This window comes from Electrona antarctica, assembly GCF_951216825.1.
Source record: "Electrona antarctica genome assembly, chromosome: 9".
In the NCBI taxonomy this organism is placed as follows: Eukaryota; Metazoa; Chordata; class Actinopteri; order Myctophiformes; family Myctophidae; genus Electrona; species Electrona antarctica.
In genome coordinates this window covers 9,455,567-9,476,816 of record NC_136790.1, presented here as the reverse complement: position 1 = coordinate 9,476,816, position 21,250 = coordinate 9,455,567, and the positions used below count along the sequence as shown (strand labels likewise).

The following is a 21,250-nucleotide window of genomic DNA, read 5'->3' as shown; positions in this document are numbered from 1 at the left end:
GTTGCACTCTGGCCACTGTCACCTGCCTGAGCACTGACCAAATCATCCATCTCCCCTGCTTCTTGTTCCTGTATCTCACTGGTTTGGCCATCTTCACCTGCCTGAACATTTGCCAAATCACTCATTTCAACCACAACCTCTTGTTCTTGTGTCTCGTTAGTTTCCCTATCTTCAGGGAGGTGGTTTACAGTCCTTCCCCCACTGCAATCATCATCCAATCTGTTTGGGTCTGAATCTCAATGACATTCCTTTGAATGAACTTTACCAATCTGTGCTTAGTTACCTTCCCAGTGTCGGGATAAAACACTAAATAGGCTGGGCTATTTTTATCATATCCTACAAATATCCCTTTTTCACATCGTGAATCCAACTTTTTCTTATTTTGTTTATATGCATAGCATGGGGACCCAAAAGTTCTCATTCTTGAAAGGTTTGGCCTCTTTCCTGTCAGCATGTAATATGGGGTCTGTCCTACACGCTTATTGAAACATCTATTTCGGATAACAGCAGCCGTCATTACCGCATATGTCCACAATTCCCTTGGTAATTTGCACTCAATCAGCATACATCTGGCCATCTCAAACAGCGTTCGCCAATTTCTTTCAGCTGTCCCATTCTGATGGGGTGAGTATGGAGCTGAGGTCTCATGTCTAATGGACTTTCCGCTTAACAATGCCTGAAAGTGACCAGAAGTATACTCAGTACCATTATCCGAACGAATACACTTAATTTTCCCATAGGGTGAAACATCGGCAATGTACTTCTCTGTAGCTTGGACTGTGTCACTCTTAGATTTCAAGAAATAAACAAAAGTAGCTCCTGAATAGTCGTCAGTAAATGTTAAAGCATATTTGAATCCATCTTTAGCCGTTGGATCAATTGGTCCAGATAAATCAGTGTGTACAAGTTCTAGTGCTGCTTAAGCTCTTTGGTCTGGTTCTCTATTTCGGCTCTGAGCAAATTTACCTTCTATACACACATCGCATGACAACTTGGAAATATCAACCTTGCCTTTAATTTCCATACCATCAGTTACATTCTGCAGTTTTAACACATCTTTGTAGTTGCAATGTCCCAGAATCTCATGCCACGTCTTGATGTCATAGCACCCATGACATTCATCAACATCAATACTCTCATCAACGGTGTTTACATAAAACAACCTGTCATGTACCTTAATGTCAAATGTCGTGCCGTCTCTCTGGATGAACTTGTTCTGTCCCTCTTTGAAGATGAATGTGGCTCCATTTGATGTTGCTGCATTGACTGAGAAAATGTCTTGGGGAAAGGATGGAACATACAGCGCCCCCTTCAGCATCGTTTCCACCTCTCGACCCTTGGTATCTCTCAGGTAAAACACTGCAGTACCTCTCTTCAGCGCTACGCCAGAGGCCCTCACTCCATCAGCCATCTCCAGAACATTCCTCCGTGGCTCGAAATTCTCATCGAAGTTTCGGAACTTCTTCACGTCGGTCACAATATGTGACGTAGCCCCGGTGTCGACCATCAACCCTCTGCTCAGAGTATTACTACGACAAAGTCTCTGCTTCGGTCTCCCGGCGCTGTCCGAGTCGCGGTTCACCTGGCCCACCCCGAAGGCGAAGGTGTGCTCCTCTTCATCCTGCGTCACCTTGACGTTGTCTTTTCGTCTTCTCCGTCTACAGTTGGTGTCGTTATGTGTTGGACTTCTGCAAAGACTGCACCACTGTCTCTGTTCTCTCTGACCAGCAGCATCTCCGCACTCAAACGATTTGTGCCCCCTCTGGCCGCAATTATAACAGGACAGTCTCATGTCGTTGTCCTTGCTTCTTAGTCTCATCACGCTGTCATCCCCGGAACTGCTACTGAACCTTTCAGTGATCTCGTAACTCCTCAGTTTGGCCTCAAAGTCGGCAAAAGGTGATCCTGTCGTCACTCTGTGCGATGTGGATGGAAAATGGCCTACACGATTCTGGCAGCCCCTTCAGAACCATAGCTGTTAGCAAGCCATCACTCAAAGTCTCTTCCGCATTCCTCAGTGCCGTGATCAAAGTTCCTTTCATCTCCGTCAAAACGAATTCGGCTCCATTTGGCTACTGTTGTTTGTAATACTGGGCTCCATGACCTGTTAAATCAAGCTAGCGCATATGGCGTCAAATCAACAGCAGTCCTGAGCTAGCCGGAATACATTCTAAAGAGGATGAACAAATTGACACAGAACAGATATGCCTTTGCTCTTTAGTCCATGGCCGAGAGAGCTGTGTGTTTATTTTTACTTCCTTATAAGCAGATCACATGATCACGTGACCGGTATCAGGTCACGTGCTCTCAATAAAGGAATATATAATTATACATACAAAGATATATATATATATACAGGCAATTAATGATCATACATTCCAACAGAGCTCGTAGTCCCGATGCCAAAAAGACAAGTGACAACTTTAAATATGCTATTAAATATCTAATACTGTAAGTTTACGGTTTACATCAATCAGCCTCTCAAACCCATGGCTTGTTCCAATGCGTAACGTGCGTCGGGTCGGCTACCCCCCAAAAAACAGACATACAAGCTGTCGACACGCCGTTTCATGGCGTGTTGATAGCTTGCAGATCTGTTCTTTTGGACAACATAATCGGCGCGCGATGGAATATAGGCTACAAGCCTACAACTAAACATGTTTGTGACCAAATAAGCCTGTAGCCAGGTAGCCTACTGTAACATTACGTGGACATGGTGGACAACATATGGAACTTGATGTTAATGCAGTGAACATGAATTACGTAGTGTTTAATAACGAGGCCGCAGCGCACATGATCCATGAAACCCGATGTTTCAAAAACCTTCCCTCACAGACAATCCCATGCTCTTATCAACATATTAAACAATGGCAAAGTTAAATTAAGTTGGATAGCTAATGTACAGCTAAACATATGTGTTTACTTCCGCTGTTTTAATATTTAAATGTTATGATGAAAGGCATCAGTTTGTGCGCCTCGCCACTGTGGAATGAAATCAGCTGAGATCCACGCAGCTGAGGTTCATTTGTGCTTGTAGGCTACTGCGGGGGTGTTCTTTTTTATTTCATTCATTAATGTGGGTCCAAAGAAATACAGTAATGACTCTCGTGTGTGTGTGTGAGTGATATTGATCAACGGGCTGACGGCATTGCAAACCGGAAAAAAAACAACTCGGTTACCACGGTAACCAAAGCAGATATGTCGATGCAGGGCGGCTTTGCGTTGAGTTGTTAAAATCAGTCTGAATGCACAGATCGGATCTGGTCACTTGCAAACGGTAGTGTGAATGACTGGGCCAAAAGATCGGATTTGAGAAAAAATCGGATTTGAATCGGATCTGACTTTATGTGACTGCAGTCTAAAGCCGGCCTTAGTGCTGAAGAATAAGGAAAAAGGAACAAGGAAGCTACCTTGATCGACTTCCAGCTGCGTATGGTTTCAGAGAACAAGCTACGCCGCTACCAGCGAAAGCAGACCAAGGCTACACAGGGCAATCTGGCCCAGTTGTGGAAGGACTTGGAAAGGAACGATCTGACCATCATGGACATGCTAACGATTGCTTCTGAAGTGAATGCCCCAGTGTGGAGATGAGCACACTGCACACTGCACTGCACACAGCACAACTTTTGACCAAAATGGGACAGCACACTGCACTGCACACAGCACAACTTTTTTCTTCTATCACTGAAACAGTGTTTTTGTAGATATGACAACTTTTTAGTGTTTTTGTAGCAAACTGATGTTTTTAGATTAGACAACTTTTTACTATATTTTTTAAGTTTACATTTTTTCTATACTTAACTTTTTTCTATATTTTTTTGTACAAACTGATGTTTTTCTAAACTTTTGATTTTTACCTTTTTTCTATATTTTTTGTACAAACTGCTGTTTGAACTTTGTTTACAATGTTTCTATATTTAAATAAACTACATTACATTTGACCGTACATTTGACTCTTGTGTTATATTCTTGTGAAATATTCAGTAAAGTATTATTGTGCAATATTCAGTAAAGTATATAAAAGAGCTCAAAGGCTACATATTCAGTCAGACTTTTGGTGAGTCACCCCGAACGTGAAGACAACTCACCCCGAAAGTGGCCAAAAGTGAAGACATCTCACCCCGGAAAGTGAAGACATCTCACCCCGGAAAGTGAAGACATCTCACCCCTGGTGAGTTGTCTTCACGTTCGGGGTGAGTTGTCAGGACAACTCACCAAAAGTGGCAAAAGGGGTGAGTTGTCTTGTTACCGTGCTGAACACCACAATGGCAGAATGTGAATATGACATACCCAATCTCTACTTCTAATAATAATAATAGTAATAATAATCTTTATTTATAGAGCACCTTTCATGACACAACTTGTCAACTTATGTTATTATCTTTTAACCAAAATTGCAAGTTAAGTGCAATGTTTTGCTAAACCAGCCTGTCATAACAAATTTCAACAATATTTCTCATGTTTCAATCTTCAGCAGGCTATACATCATGATTTCCTGCTTGAATGCACTGCTTAATCGTATGCTTAATTTATACTCCATCGTATATAAATACGACAAAGTATAAATCAGGCTTTATAGTACCTGGCTGCAACTGTAACTTGATGTTACTTGGTTCCCCATTCCAGTAATTGACTACTGTATAAAGGCTGATGTATTTTTGTTTTGCCCTGCTCCTGGTCCACTGTATTACTAACTGAGTGTTGGAAATGTTACTCTAAAACGGTAATACATTACCTTACCTATTACTAGTTACCGGTATACTTTAAAAAGTAACATTCCTTTACATATTACTCCCTGCCTTTACTTTACTTCACTTTTTTTGCATCTGGGTTAGGGTTATAGGGTCATCTTTTCCCCCCAAAAGTCTCACGCTACCAGTTTGTTCCGGGCGATGCCGCATCCGATAATTCACACATACAGACAAGTGAGCATCATTTCCGTATCCGCTTTAGAGTTTATACTAGATCTAAACCGGATAAGAAGCCTGCAAAGCAACTCCATCCCCACCCAGACTCACGTCGTCGAAGGCCACAGAGGTCGAAACGTTGTGTGTTTTTCCCCACCTTGGTAAATAAAGTTTTTGGGGAGTTGTCAAAACGGTGTCTAGACTTATTATTTCTTTTGCCGTTTGTTCTTTTTATTCGAGCACCCGTTGAATTACCCTGGGATGTGCGTGCACCTCCTGACCACATGTTCTACTCACTGAATCTACTTGACCAAAGGTCATGTCCACTTGCCCGAAAAGTGGGTGATGAGGTGGACAGAATGGACAAACCAACTTTCAATAATCCAGATTTGTTTTCCAAAAGATTCCAAAAATAATGTTGAACCAACACCACCAAGGCTCGTAAAAATGGTTACTTTTGGGAATAGCAATGTTATTAGCAATGTTATTAGTCAAATAAGTAGTTATATTTGTAGTTACTGAAAAAAGCTAATAATATACTTTAAGTATTAAGTTACTTTAGTTACTTTCCAACACTACTACTGTATGTGTAGGTCCCATTGTTGGCATAGATGTTCCTGTATTCTTGCATTAAGACTGCTGTACAGCGTGTCCTTGGTGATTAGTGAGCAGTGAGCTTCACATCAAATCATAGTCAACCTCCAAATTTCACAATTGAGCTGTGTGGCACAGTTATGACAGCTGCAATTATGTTGTTTTCCATATTAAGGACAGATAATCAAGGAATGTTCGTATAATTATAAATACAATTTAGATGGTCAAATTAATTTGAATTTTGAAGGCCAGTTAAAATAAAGCCCCTCTCACAGCAACATGACTGAATCATCTAGTCTAGTGCTGCATTGTTCCTGCTGGATGAAATTTCATTAGTACATATCCGTATAACCTTGGACACAGAATGAAATAATACAATGTATGCTGTTTACTTACTTAGTTGATGATGCACTGTCCACAGGATCTATTGTACAAACAAATGAGTAGGCTATAGTACTTGAAATTGCGTGGGTTCTACCACGAGAGTGGCATTGTTGTGTAGACTCCTCACTCAGCCCTCTATAATCACTGTCCCAGCTCAAAACACGTTGCAATATTCTCACCAAGTACGAATTGATTGCGCCGCCATTTTTATTCGCTTCCTTATGGGCTGGCACAAACAAAGCGAAGTCCCAATCAGGGACTTATACTCGCTAAGTGGCACAAACGTGACTCAAAGTTGAAGTTGATGGGTCAGGTTGTCCAATCAGGAAAGCGCACTCTTCCCTAAACACAGAGAGATCGGTGCGTCCCCTGCAGAATCGGTGCGTCCTCTGCAGACGCCCGGGACTGTTGGTCCGATCAAATTGCCATTCTCAGCACTGCATCCCCCAACACACGGCGAGTTTGAGGCCGTTAGGGCGGATGTGTATACTGACATACATAGGGCGCGTTCGGAAATACCGCACCGGAGCGCACTCGCCTATTAGTTTGCATTGCACAGTGCGCTCAGTGCGCTATTTCCAGACGCACCCATAATACAGACACACACACACACACACACACACACACACACACACACACACACACACACACACACACACACACACACACACACACACACACACACACACACACTGGTTTCTTGAGTTAATACCGGTAGATATAATCAGCTCTTTTGTTAGGCTACAAGTTACAACAATGGTCTAGCTGCTACGTATACTATAGCCTACATATACATGTATATTTATGTACAACACATACGTATAGGCCTATGGCAGAAATATGTAAGCAGGGCTATACTCTACTCTACGTCATTTGACAGTGGTCATTAAGTATCCATATTATGCTTTTTGATGAGACTGTAGTATTATGTAGCCACCTTCAGAATCCAAAAAGAATTGGATGGATGTCGAACCGATCAGCAGCGATTCTCAATGTGGGGCAGGGCCTACTGGTAGGCCATGAGGATATTGCAAGTGGGCCCCAAAAGAATTGGCAATGCACAAAGATTGTATTGCATAGAGAATACACCATTAATATGAAATAAATACAAAATGTAATGGAAATGGACCCCCTCTAAAAATTTCAATATATAATTGCATGGTATTTTTCTTTCAACTTGAAAAAATAGCTTGGATTGTGATCAATAAATTAGGAACTTAAAGTATGGTATGCTATATTAGTTCCATTGATCCAAGCCGGAATACAATCGATTGATCATTACAATAAACATGCTCTGAAAATACTTGCAGACAACCCAGCTGACCAGTTAACACAGCAGCAGAAAGCTTAAAGTGGTCTTAAGATACTGTAGGTGGGCTGCAAACACTCATGATTTTCAAGTGGGCCCTGTCCTGATATAGAAAAGGTTGCGCACCACTGCGATACAGTCTGCACAGTATAGTCTATAGTGCATAGCAGCCCATCTGCCATCTGCATCGATAGCCCATATAATCAAATCTGCAGATAACCCTTTCTGATCCATTAATTATTAACCAGAAAAGGTTGATTTGTATGTACAGAAAATGACTCATGGTTTACTGTGTGCCTACAACGCAGGACAGCTACATTCCTTAGTGTAATAGGATTTGTTTTCAATTATAAGGCTACAACACATTGCTGTCTAAAAGGGTTACTAGCCACCACAATTAAATCAATAGTGTTAATTTACCCATGCCTATCTCTGACAGTGTACAATGGTAACACAAGTGCCCATTAATTTTGGTTACATGTTGTGTACACACAGCACACTCTTTTAGTTAGATTAACAATATTTTACAGTACCTTCTCTCAACTGGCACTAGGATCCGGAGGAATGAGAGCTCTCTCTTTCTCTCTCTCTCGCTCTCTCTCTCTCCTTCGTGCACGTACGTACGCACGCGCGCGCTCGCTCGCTCGCTCTCTCTATCTCTCTCTCCATCCTCTCTGCTTTTCACTCCAGACTGTTTGAAAGTCTCTGCCAGACTTGGACTTCCTGGATGGAGGAATGGAAAGCTTCCAGTGCAAATACAACAACTATCCCTCCTCTGTTTGCCCAAGAGCCGCTGCAACAGTCGCTGCAGCAGCGTGGAGCCGCTAGTCTGCCCCGCTCCTCCTAAATCTAAACCACCCCTCGCTAAACGAACTGAATATATCATATGCATGTTTAGTAATCATCCGTCGATGATTGTTATGTTTGTGTTCGGGTCCGTCAAGGAGCTGCCAGCCGGTGGGACATTTTGACGACGAAAGACTGAACAACTCCACACATTGTCGGTCTCAGACGCTGCGTCTGGTGCTGCCTCTTTTTACGCAGGCGGCTGCCGCTTGTTTTATCGCAAGGATAACTCAACAGTTGCCCTTATTGCAGTGTATATTATAATGTGGAGGCTACTGCAGTCGTGTTGCTGGTGGATTTTCTCTCTGATTTTGTCTGCCTTCGTGCTTTTTTGGGCCGAGTGTCACCCCGGTAAGTTCATGTTTGATTTTCCCAACAACTCGCACGTCGTTTGAGTCTAATGTCTCCAAGTTGATGGCTGGTGTCAGATTTGCTGTTGGTCTAATTCAGTTATTCTATAGGCTTTCAGAGCCAGAGTCAGCCAGAGTCAGTTCGGCTACATAGACAGTTAGATGAGGCTATTTCACGCCGTTTGACTTCATGCGCGTCTCGGTATGTCTGCTGAAATCTGCCGCCGGGGGGGAATCAAAATGAGAGCAGTCATTCTGTGCTGGTTTTGTGTTAAACAATCTGTTTGTAGATAAAAGACACATTCGCTCTTTGCAGATCTTTTCTTTCTTTTTTGGGGGGCAGAACTCCAATGGGCGAAAATGTGTGTTTTTATACCGCCCGTGCCTCTTTAGGTGCTGAAACTCCGTCCCCCTTGCTTCTCCAATTCCACCTCAGCTATTTAACCCTTTATTGTGTACCCACTACCCACCATAAGACTAGAATGGTTAGGATGTAATTACTGTAGACCTACAATGCTCAATGCTAGTGCACAGTATAGAGATAGGCAAAGTAGCCGATCATGTTGTATCCATACTCTTATTTATCTGCGCCGTTATGTGAGCGCATGCAGAGCGATGTGGTTGTGAGTGAGGCAGTCCACGGCTGTGCACCGCATCCCCGTTGGAAGTAGCCTAGTACTTCAACAGAATTACATTTTTACTACTTTATATGCACAACGTATGCCGTTGAACATAGTCCAGAGCGTAGTTCAACTGGACATGAAGGCCGATTTATACTTAGGACCAGGTTAGGAAGGTGTCACTTACCGAAAATAATGCACAGAGCTTCCATGATCTGCTATCTTTAAGCGACGACATGGCGTGTATACATTAAGCATAAGCATCGTATGGCAGTATAGGCTATAGAGAATGTCAATTTGTTGCCTACACAAAACTACATTTGGATGGTAGGCTAGCCTAATATTCACTGGATATTCAGTCTTTCATAAGGTGCAGGTCGCGCACAAGCAAAATGTTCGCGGAGTCTGACTTTGCCAAATTATAACACGATGACGACTGCACCAGTGAAATAATTGGCTCTATAAGAGCAGCAATCATCGTAGCAAAAAGGCTGCGGTCCAATATTTATATTTTTTAGACCACAATTTGTCTGAGATGCGTTTCCCCCCAATCTAGTAGTCTACCACGTCGAAGAAAAAGAGAAATGTTGACCTTGACCAAAGTGGCAGGCAAGATCTCTTCAGCTTTGGAATTTGACAGGATGACAGCAAGGTCCAGAAACGTCTCTCAGATCACTTGACAGCCCCGTTCAGTCCAGCACAGGACAACCAGCCAGAATCCCAAACAGTTTGCTGTCTTAATAACAATACGTTTAATTGATTTCGTGCTCTGCATAGCCGAGTATAAATAGCACATTGTCACATCGGTCGTCATATTAGCCTATATTTCATATTGTAATATTAATAGTGGCCATCTCCACTTGGTTAAATTATAGCAATTATTAAATGATCATGATTCCCAGGAGATGTCATGCAACTGCGAATAGAATATGTCCGTGTATATCAATATATGAGAGGGATGGGAGAGAGAAAAAAGTATCCATATTATCTCTGTAACTAACTATTGCTGCTATATTTAGTGGCCACCAGTAGTCTATTTATTTTGTATTACTCTTTTTACTTTTCACTCCCCCCCCCCCCCCCCCCCCCTGAATGTATCAATCCTTAAAATATGCCCTCTTGTTAGATTAGGCTGTTCAGTTTTATTTTTTATGATGGAGGCTCTATAATGTCTTTTAAATTATGTTTAATCTAACATTCCATCAGATCACAAATCTAGAGAGAAATCTACTCGAGGGAATGGAGAACTGAGAGAAATGCAGAGAGAAACGGCTGACGGAGTGAGGGGGGGGGGGGGGGGGATAAACGGATTGATGGATGGATGTTCAGGCTCTGCTCAGCCCGGCGGCCGGTGACAGCACAGCCCAGCACAGCCAGTGGGATGGGTTCGCTTTCAGAGGAATGACGAATGTCTGGGGAAGTAGGCATTGTCATAGAAGGGCAAATACACGCCCCAAGGACTGGGACACGCATTGATAATCCCTCTCTCTCTCTCCCTCTCTCTCTCTCACCCTGCGGGAGTAGCTACACAGTGCAATCCTGTCCTGAGTGTTAATTTATATACATGTGTAACTCTGAGAATGGACCCTTGCGGTTCCATTTGGTTCTATTTGCCCATTCGCAGAGTTTAATTAACTGGTGAATGCCAGCGTTCAGCAAGCCCAACGTGTGAAGGTGAGCAAATCATGTATTGGAATTGGAAATGCGTGTATCATCAACTATAGGTGCTCATTGAAGCTATTTGTTCTAGATCAAACTTATATGCTTTACTATTAATAGACAACTTAGCTGTGTTACTTGGAAGTGTGGAGGCAGAGAAACCTATCCGACATCGCCTGTCTAGGCAGTGGCATTTGCTATTTGACAAATTACACGTCTAATTGTTCTGATGGGCTTGTCCCTTTTTTAAGATTCTTTGTGATTCTTCGTTTAAATGAGACCATAGTTTGTGGAGAGTATGAGGACATAAAGTGATGTGTATGGGCCATCGGTAATGTAATGTGCAATACATGGTGGTCTGCTGAGCGAGAGAATACCTTCCACCCATAATGTCAAATTGCCCCGTGGTGGCATGAAGCAGTGTTTTGGTAAAACATTGCGTCAATGAAATGGAAGCAAGCATAATATAGACACTAGACAGTGCATTTTTGTGCCTTCACAAAAGGGCTTGGCTGTGCCCGCCATGCCCTGCGGTCTCCCACACAAATGCTGGTTTTGCTGACCGTGCAACATGTGAGGGCAACACGCAAAACATCTGTTCTGTGGAGCTGTGAGTCGTAAATATCACTGCGAGACTGAGAGCGGGAAGCCTGAGAGCTGACAGGGGGCAGAGAGGCACATCGTGTCATGCCTTGTCACCACACTCTCACCTCAGCCCTGGGTTATCCAAACATCCAGGAAACCAGAGATGAGAGAGAGAGTGGGAGAGGAGACAGACACAAGAAAGAGATGCTTGGCCTTCAAATCTGTCACTTTCTGTTGTGAAAAGGGAACAGACTCTGTCTGTCACTTCTGGTAACGGTTCAGATGAAGAAGAAAAAAACCCTAACAAATACAATAACACATTGCTGTAATCTCTCTGACAAGTAACTGATCTGGCACATGTTTTCATTTTCCTCCGAGTCCTCGCCCCCTTTCCCAGCCACCGACCATCCCTATTTAACCCCCTTTCCTTGGCTGCGTGTGTCCACTGTGTGTGCCCACAGGTCTGTCCCCTTGTTTCTGAGCTGGAACGAATAAGACAGTCTGTCTGTTATCCATTCTAAGCAGGCTCCCATGTCTCAGAGCTCCCTCTAAGTCTTCCGTCGCAGCGATAGCAGAAGGTTGACATTTAGGGAGGGATTGGATGTGCTTCTTGGCCCTCAGTGCCAACATTATCACCATCATCATCTCGGTGCGCACCGGCTATTATCTGGCCTCGGCAGTGGCCAGAAACACTCACATGTCAGCCAGGTCACTTTATCAGTCAGAGGGCCTGTCATCGCCATTCGCGCTCCCGCTAATAGATTGATTAAAAGATATCAGGTTTTGTGTGTGTGTGTGTGTGTGTGTGTGTGTGTGTGTGTGTGTGTGTGTGTGTGTGTGTGTGTGTGTGTGTGTGTGTGTGTGTGTGTGTGTGTGTGTGTGTGTGTGTGTGTGTGTGTGTGTGTGTGTGTGTGTGTGTGTGTGTGTGTGTGTGTGTGTGTGTGTGTGTGTGTGTGTGTGTGTGTGTGCGCGCGTGCGTGCTAGGGTGTCATACTCGTTTATAAGCGCTTGCCTGGTGATTATTTGTTTTCTTTTAGAAAGGAAAAGATAGAGTTAAGCCAGAGAAAAAAAAGAAAAAATCTTCCTACCACCAGTGTGTTATTGATTTTAGTAGGAAATTAATCTGTTTGAAGCACAAAGGGAAAGTAAACTAGATAAATACGTTTGATCATGATTACATCGGTAATGATGATATTAAATGCAAGCCAACTAATGATAGCTAAACAGGAAGAAGAGCTGGAGGATCATGCTAGTATTTTCTTTTTTGTTCAGCATTTCTGCTCAGCTGAGCGTGCCGTGCCGGTTCGTTTTTTAATCTGCTCCTCATCACTTGTTTGTGCCTCATGAGCTCCCGGGCTCTGCAGGCTGCTGCTGCTGCCACCGCTGCTGGGTAGTTCTCTGTATGGTGGGAAGATTCAGAGCTGCCTCGCCTCTCTCCTGGCCCGTTGCTCCCACATTTAATGGGCTGCTGAGAATAAGAGGTGCTCGCTTCAATGGCAGGCAATCCCCCCCCCCCCCCCTTTTCTTTTCTTTTTCCCCCCCGCTCTTCTCTCCCGCTCACCATTGTTCCAGTTCATTGTTTTAATCAAGTCCCTGCCAGATTATTTGGACTGGAAAAGGCTGGGAGTTTCCCATAATTTTCTGGACGCTGCGTCTTCAATTTCAGCCTAGTCGGCCCTGCTATAGCCCTGCTTGGAGATAGAATCCCTTCCTCTTCCCCTTTTTATCCACTCCTCCCATACATGTCATTGTCTATTTATTCTCAGCTTCGGCCATACAGTACAGTACATGCAGTACAGTATATGTTACGTTGACGGCTTGACGCATATTTTCTGTTGCTACCCTATCCCTGTCCTTCCAACCGCATTTGGATGCAATTACATGAATGACACAATCGCGCATAATCTCACTTAAAAACACCAGTGGTAATTTCCATGCATTCTGTTCTGAATATTAGTCATCCTTTTGGCTTTCATGAAGTAAAAGTAAATAAAAGATGGTCTGATATCTATGGGCATATTTAATTAGTTACAAATGGTGAATGTTAAATGGTGCATTTATATAGCGCCTTTATCCAAGGCGCTTTACATAGATTGTGCATTACATTCACCCATTCACGCACACATGCATACACTGATGGCGGTGGAAACCATGCAAGGCACCAACCTGCTCATCGTGAGCAATTTCGGGTTCAGAGTCTTGCTCAAGGACACTTCGACACTAACTCTGCCTGGGTTCGAACTGGGAACCTGGCTTGCGGTTCCCATCCGTCCACTACCCCTGAGCCACCTCCGCCTCTAGTTATAACCGGTATACCGTAAAGGTGTTTTGTGCTGTTCATTTGTTGCGACCAAAGGTCGCAGATAACTATGAAACCTTGCGTTTTTGTCACCTAACCCAAAATCTCTGTCACGACACTCACAATTCCCGTCACTCACCCCAGGCCATCACGACATCACGTGACATCAGCCCCCTGGTCACCCCAGGCAAGCCCCCTGGTGCCCATCACGTGACATCAGCCCCCTGGTCACCCCAGACAAGCCCCCTGGTGCCCATCACGTGACATCAGCCCCCTGGTCACCCCAGACAAGCCCCCATATAAGATAGCTCGAACCAGTGCTGGTTGTGTCGTTAGAGCCCGCTGCAGTGGTGTCCGATCCAAACTTAACCAGGATGCAGAAATTTCTAACCCAACGAGGTCGCTTCTCGCCCCCCAGGCGTCTTACTGGTTATAGGAGTTGATTATGCACTGAAATTGGTTTGCTAATGTGTCTATAAAACAATCACACCCGTGTGAAGTGAGGGGCGCTAATATATTAAAGTCTAACTCATGTTGATTAGATGATGTGATGGAAAACAAACGGTGTCAAAACAAACATTAAATTCTCTTTATTGTTAATGGCATTTAATGTTTGTTATGGACAAGATGACGTACATTTTCCCTTCATTGTCAATGGTGTTTTTAAAACAAACATTGAACTAAAAACAAACCGGGGGAAAAATCCTCTAGTCACTTCCACACTTTCACACTGTTTTTATGTTGATTCAGACGGACTGACCAATCATTGTTGAGCTGCCAAGTAACAAGATTTATAGAATTGTGGTTGATTCATTGTGGCAAAATTGGAGCCATCATTTGAGTTCACAGTTCACACATTAAGGAAAATGTGTCTGCAACTCTGCAATGTTGCTACTGGCTGACAATAAACAACTTGAATTAGCATGAAATAACCAGTAAATTAGGCCGTGTGAAATGTATTGTTCCTGGCTTCCAGACTGCCAACCTGCAGTAGCCTACTTAAAAGCCATATTTGGATATCTTACTTGAAATTGACTCTGGTAAGTGACTCCAATTTGTCCCAGTACCATTCTTTCAGGTGAAGGATATGTGATTATAAAAATGTTGGGAACTGAATGTTCTAAACATTTTTTTTATATGGTCATGGAAGTTTTTTCTTTCTTCCTTCAAAGCAGGTGCATTGCAGCAGTAATAGGATTATTATCATCATCATTGCCACTACTATCGCCAATGCAGGACAAGGCAGCCATGGTGTTCTGTTTGTATTTCCAGAGAAAGTAAATAAATATGCAAATGGCTCAGCTGTGTTGTTTTGTGGAAGATAATGCAGCCCTCAACTTGTCTTGATGTGCGAGTACCAGTTGGCCTTGTATGATTACGCACAATTATGATGACGAGAGAGACTGACATTTATATTTAGAATGTCCAATGTTAGAAGGTCTCTCATGTCAATGTAGTGGAGTAAAAGGATGTTTTTTATATAGTGCCTTAAAGTGAATGTAGTGGTAAACACTACTCCTCAGAGCATGCCAGAAGGTCAGATGGTTATATTGTGGCCCAGCAATGTTTGAAATCTGCCGATCAGGATGGAATATGAAAAGATCCAACATGATCACGTGATTATAGAGATGGTGTTTTGCAAGATCGGCCTCCTGGTGGCGCTATAATAGGCTCATGTGAGGAATTCCGGGCAGAGGTTCTGCTCTGGCATTCAGGGAGAGTGTGTGCTCAGTTTCACGTCAATTGGGCAGGCGCTGCCGGAGATTAGGGTGCAAAACATAGTCTCGCCCACGCCTTCGGCCTGGCGAAGACAATGAAAGTATAGATCCAACCAAACACTATATTGTTACTTCACAGTGACTGCACCACACAGCCTCTCAAAAGAAAATACTCAATGATATTAGACTAGAATTCTGTCACATTATTTCATTGATGTATAACAAAATAAGATACATTTCTTTGCTTTGATTAATCGGAAAAGTAATTTGTAGAATAACCGCTAAGAAAACCGATAGCAGTCCTATATATGAAGTGAATGACTGATCCCGGGATCTGCTGCAAGCATGAAATCAGTAAGTAAGGTTAGATACAAAGTCATTATTTGATTAACGTTTGGATACATGTATGTATTTTGTATGCAATAGACCTTGCTGTAAGCCCCACCTGCTCGCCCACCTGCCCCGATACCGTTGCTAAGCAGGACAAACAACCCCTACTATCAGCGATCCTCCACTGAGGACCGTGTTATGTCGGCGTTTTTCCGAAGAGGAATAGAAGTATTCATATCAGGCCCAGGCGGTGGCGTAACCGTCTGGGCACCCGACTGGTAATCCAGTCGCAGTGTGCCGCGGGTTCGACTCCCGAGCCCGACACGGCCTTTACTGCATGTCTTCCCCCATCTCTCTCCCGTTTCCTGTCAGCCTACTGTCTGTCCAATTAAAAAACCAATAAAAGGCGTAAGCCGCAAAAAAAACATCTTAAAAAAAAAAAAAAAAAAAAAAGTATTCATATCACCAACATCCATACTATAATAACGCCATGGTGAAACGTTGCTGTTGGGCGTCCTGCAACAGTGCTTCATAGGTACCCAGAACGTTTGGGGCATTTTCTATTTATTCCTTTTCCCGTGGGTGCGCACATGCACATGTCAATGTTTACAATATGGAGGTGGAGGAGGCAGCAGCGGCTACTAAACCCTTCCTGCTACTAAATCATACTATTAACGTCAACTTTTACTAAACAATGGTTAAATCAATCGTTTAATAAACAACAAACAACTTACCCACCGCCGCTGCTGCCTCCTCCACCTCCATATTGTAAACATTGACATGTGCATGTGCGCACCCACGGGAAAAGGAATAAATAGAAAATGCCCCAAACGTTCTGGGTACCTATGAAGCACTGTTGCAGGACGCCCAACAGCAACGTTTCACCATGGCGTTATTATAGTATGGATGTTGTTGATATGAATGCTTCTATTCCTCTTCGGAAAAACGCCAACATAACACGGTCCTCAGTGGAGGATCGCTGATAGTAGGGATTGTTTGTCCTGCTTAGCAACGGTATCGGGGCAGGTGCGCGAGTGGGTGAGGCTTACAGCAAGGTCTATTGTTGCTAGACTCCTTTTGGCTAAAGATGAGCTTGTTGTCAGATAAAGAGAGAAAGTGGCAATTCTTGCTAGCTGGCTAATGGCCATACTACTGCACCTCTATCCTGAGTGTTGTGGTAGTGACTTGCCAATGGCCACGACCTAAAATCCTTGTTTTTAGCCAGATGTTAACAAGTCTGCAGGTCCAAGTAATGCAAAGAGCCACATTGTACTTACTCTGCTTATAAGTAACGTACAATATTATATTCTTCTACATATTTACCGGCCTTTTCTTTTTAAGTAATTTCCATTATAATTAAATAAAAACAGATATTGTTTTATAGATATGGATTAATTTCCATCACAGTCAATTTGGACAATCCGTGGCAGTGTGGTGGTGTCAGGGGAGTGAGCAGTGGTGTCTGTGTTTGGCAAGTGGGCTACTGACTGACAGACAGCCGGCTGCAATAGAGCTTAACTGATGGTGACACAAAACAAATGCTGGAAGGAGAGAAGGTGTTGAGATGGGGAGAAGAAGGGACGTGGTTAGGCACAGGAGAGCATGCTCCGAACATCTCTGCATAGACAATTCTGACACTGTCAGGACTCATTTGGTAGAATTGAAAAGCACAAGTCAAAGTGATCTTCCTGAATAGAGTTGTTTAACACTGACAGTAGTTTGGGTGGCAGTGCTATTGGCCACTGGCACTTGGCCTTTACAGTTGTGAGGAGTTTGAGGCACTTTGTATTCTTTTGGGAAAAACAGTAGGTGGCCATTCACTTTCGAGCCGTGACAGCCCATTGAGAAGGGTATGACATTTCCCCAGAACACTTTCTCATTTTGAATTGGTGAAAAACACTTCACTTGACTTCCATCATTCAGCTCCATTGACAGTGTGGAGTGGAAGAGGTACCTTTACTCCTTTGAAAAAAGTTGAGAGAAGATTTTACTCTTCCAGTGCCTTTTTGTGTGAAGTGTGTGATTTTATACCATCCAGTTCCAATTGCTGACAGCCTTGGCTGGAGGCACTATGTTTAAGGGTTGTCTGTGTCTGTGTCTTGATCGTAGAAGTTTTATCTCAGGAATGCCTTAACCCTTTAGGATTGGCCGATTCTAAAAACGCCTTCTAAATACTGACCTAAGTTTTCTGAAAATGTTCAAATATTTATTAAAATATGTTATATTGCTATACTGTACATAGCAACAAGAACCCCAAAAGGGCCGGGTTCCAGTCCAGAAGGGGTAATACACCAAAAGGGGTTCCCGTCCTGGGAATCTCTGCAAATTTGGAGCAAATGAGCTTAAGACGGTAGCCTACTACTTATCAACTATTAGTTGCCCTACTCGACACCAATCTGGTCGAGAAATAGAGCTAATTTGGTGGTGGGGGAGATGGTTCTGCAACAAACAATAGTGACATTTGTAGCATTGGGGTGCACCCTATGGGTGTGTAAAGGTAATCGCTTTTAGCTTTGCAAACTGTTTTGGCATTGATTGTAAAATAAGTTCCTCCCAGAAACTTCAGATGGCAGTTAGTCAATTTGATTGTGTGACATACAGTTACTGGCCAAAATGTAAGGTTGCCTGGTATAGCATCACCATGAGGCTGATTTAAAGTAGCTACAGTATAAGCAATAATATGTCAACATTCTTATGATCTTTTTCTTTTTTTTATTCAGACAGCTAGCAATGAGTAAAACGCTCCCAAAACATATAGTCTCTGTGACACATTTAGGGGCCACAATCTGCAGTCAAAGAAACTTTGTCATTGGTCTAAAAAAAAAACGGTCGAAATAACTAACCAATCAGGCAGTAGACAGGCAAATCGACCAATGACAAAGCTTCTAGGAAAATCTTCCTTTGAGGGGAGCGTTTTACCCATTGCTGGCTGTCTGAATACCAAAACAAAAAAGCAGCTTTAAAAGATTTGGGGTGGAGCGTATTCCTTGGCCCACTGGCAGTGTTTGTGAAAGGTTTGACGCTGATTAGTTCAGTGGTAAACCTCAAACACAGCCTGGTGGAAATAATAAACTTAGGACACAGAGACTGAAAAAAGGGTAAAGATATTTGTTTTGTATAGGGAATGACTCTTTCACATTTTCGGTGAAGAAGGCCGACATTGTTTTCACTTACGAATACCTCAGCCAAGGTTTTCAATGTGCTTACTCTGGAGTATTACCCAGCATTAATTCACTGGCTGTGTTTAACCACTCAATCAGACCTGGGGTGGGAAAGTGCTAAAGTTCATCCATCAGCATCTATCCATCCATCGCCCCTCCTTTACAGACCCCCTTGGCTGCAAGCTCTCCCACCTTCCTATGATTGTTTTTCTTCTACTTTGAACATGCTTTTTTTTTCTTTCTTTCGTCAGTGCCTTGCACTCCAATCTTCTGGCTGCCCATGAATTGTACTTCAATCAAATATTTGCAAAAGGACTACAAACCTTTTTTTTCCCCTTCCCCCAAGTCCCTATTTTTCTTCTCTGCTCTGTTTTGTGTTGTGGCCGTTTTAAAGCCTGCACAATTGCGTTGGTCAAACGAGGATGGATGGATGTTGATCTATGGGGGGGTTTTATTGGCATCTGCTAATGCCTACTGCCAGCATTCTTGACAAAACTGTTCTCAACAGTTAAAGTGACTAATCATTATGTTGTCTATATGTATAACAATTAACAAATTTTATAACCCTATGATCAAATGAGCACATCATGGACAAAGCAATAATTCAATGCCCTCAACGAAGACAATGAGTTGTTTTTGTTTCATTTTTCCTCTGAGTAGCCTATGCTAGGTTTGTTACTGGACATCAATGTCATTCTTAAATAGGCAGATGAACAAACTTGTCCTGAGCCAATATCTACGTTTTTCGATGTTTGTGTGTGTCCCTCCCTAATGAATCAAATAGTTTTCCCTCACTGGCATAGGAGGCATTGGTGTCCACAAGCGTTAAGTCATCGGTTTTAGCATGTGCAAAGAGCTGGATAAAGTGTGTAATCTAGTCACGAGTTTCTAAAGGAGTGGAGTGCTGCAGTCTCTGAGAAGTGGCATGGCACTTTCACAGCCGTAATGAATTAGGGCCGAGGCAGGGGGTGAGCGCGAGGGCGCGGACTGGTTACAGTCCTGAATATCCACTCCATTCCTGAAGTCAGCCAAAATAAAGCCACTGAATAAAGAGCGAGAGAAATAGAAAATCACCACATGCCAAGAATTGTTGTGTCACAGGCTCGGCGTGGGGCTGAGAGAGCAGAGAACATTGCGGAGCCTTCCTCATTAAATTCTTGCAGTGGCATTGTTTTTTCCACTTTAATGCTTGGGAGACGCTGGTTTCCTCCTCAGAGAGATGGGGACTCCGGGCTTCCGAGTCGACTCCGTTGCCCAATTTGTCTTACTTCTACAGGGGAGCCAGTTTAAACTGCAGTGCCCTCTCGTATTTCTTCATCTCTCACGCCCTCTCTCTGTCTTACGTCTGTTTTGCTTAAGCTCTTATATGCATTGTGTGCTTCATCTCCTCAGCTCACTTTTTTATGTCCATGTTACTTGTTTGTCTCTTCATCTACTGTCTCCCTAGCCGGCTCTCACGTTGGCTTAAGGTGGCCTTACACTAGCCGATAATCGGGCATTTTTGACGCTCAGGGGGTGCCCGACCGCTCAAAGCGCGATCGGGACCAGCCCGATCAACATCAAGAATGTTTGATATTTGCTCTGCCCCGCTCCGATTATCCTGTAGTGTGTGGTGCTATCAGATTTCAGATTGAAAAAAATCGTGTAGTGTAAGGCCACCTTTAGTAAAGCAGTTGTTTGTACGTCTCACTGTTCGATTCTAGATCAGTGGATCACCGTAAAACACAAATTCAGGTGTGCCTTGGGATTTTGTGACAACAACCACGCATTCATCATTAATTGAAATACTTACTTACTTAATTACTTAATTAATGAATTAAATGCATATTAATGTACTACTTTGTGCACACTCGTTTTCCAGTACAAAAGCAAATTCTGTACCCAGTGTACCCTAAAGAATATGTTTTAACAACTTTCAACCTGTTGTCATTATTTTGGCCATCTCATTATAGGCACACTTTTCCCCCTCACAAATACTGATAATGGCACAATCTTGCAAAACATGTCACGATGTAATGCGTGGTGAGCTTGTAGATCTACTATTTTATACTATGAATACAGGTGTGCCTTGAGATACTGACTAGCTCTAGATAATTCTAATAAGTCATTCTTTCCCCTGTGCCCATGTTAAAAACACAGCTATTAACATCAACACCATCGTTGTCAGGTACTGTAGGTCTCGTGGGGTCAAGTCTCGTTGTCAACTGCTTGTCGGTCAGAACGGGGAAGAATATATTTGAGACAAATCCAGCTTGCCTCTCTCTCTTCTGAGCGGTCCGACGTCCACTTTATCCCTCAAGCGATCGATGAAGTTCATTCGTTTCATTAATAATTCCGTAAAATTCCTCAGCCGATATTCCTCGGGGAGGTCAGACAGCTTTTGAAGTTGGAAACCGAGATGGGAGAAAAGAGGTCTACTTGAGGAGCACATGTAAAGTGAACAGGGTGTGTGGAGTAAAATGAATCGGATGAGGTGTCGGTGTGCTCC

At 43.2% G+C, this 21,250-nt stretch overlaps 1 protein-coding gene across 4 annotated transcripts in view; it reads left to right on the top strand.

The window, feature by feature from the left end:
• Window positions 1–7,955: 7,955 nt before the first annotated feature.
• Window positions 7,956–21,250, top strand: part of LOC306929536 (receptor-type tyrosine-protein phosphatase gamma-like) — a 472,869-nt gene continuing 459,574 nt past the window's right edge. For all 4 annotated transcript variants that reach the window (XM_079510103.1, XM_079510102.1, XM_079510101.1 and 1 more), the window contains exon 1: window positions 7,956–8,391. In XM_079510103.1, coding sequence (XP_079366229.1) covers window positions 8,304–8,391 — 88 coding nt within the window. In that variant the 5' untranslated portion in view covers window positions 7,956–8,303. The remainder of the gene's footprint in view (window positions 8,392–21,250) is intronic.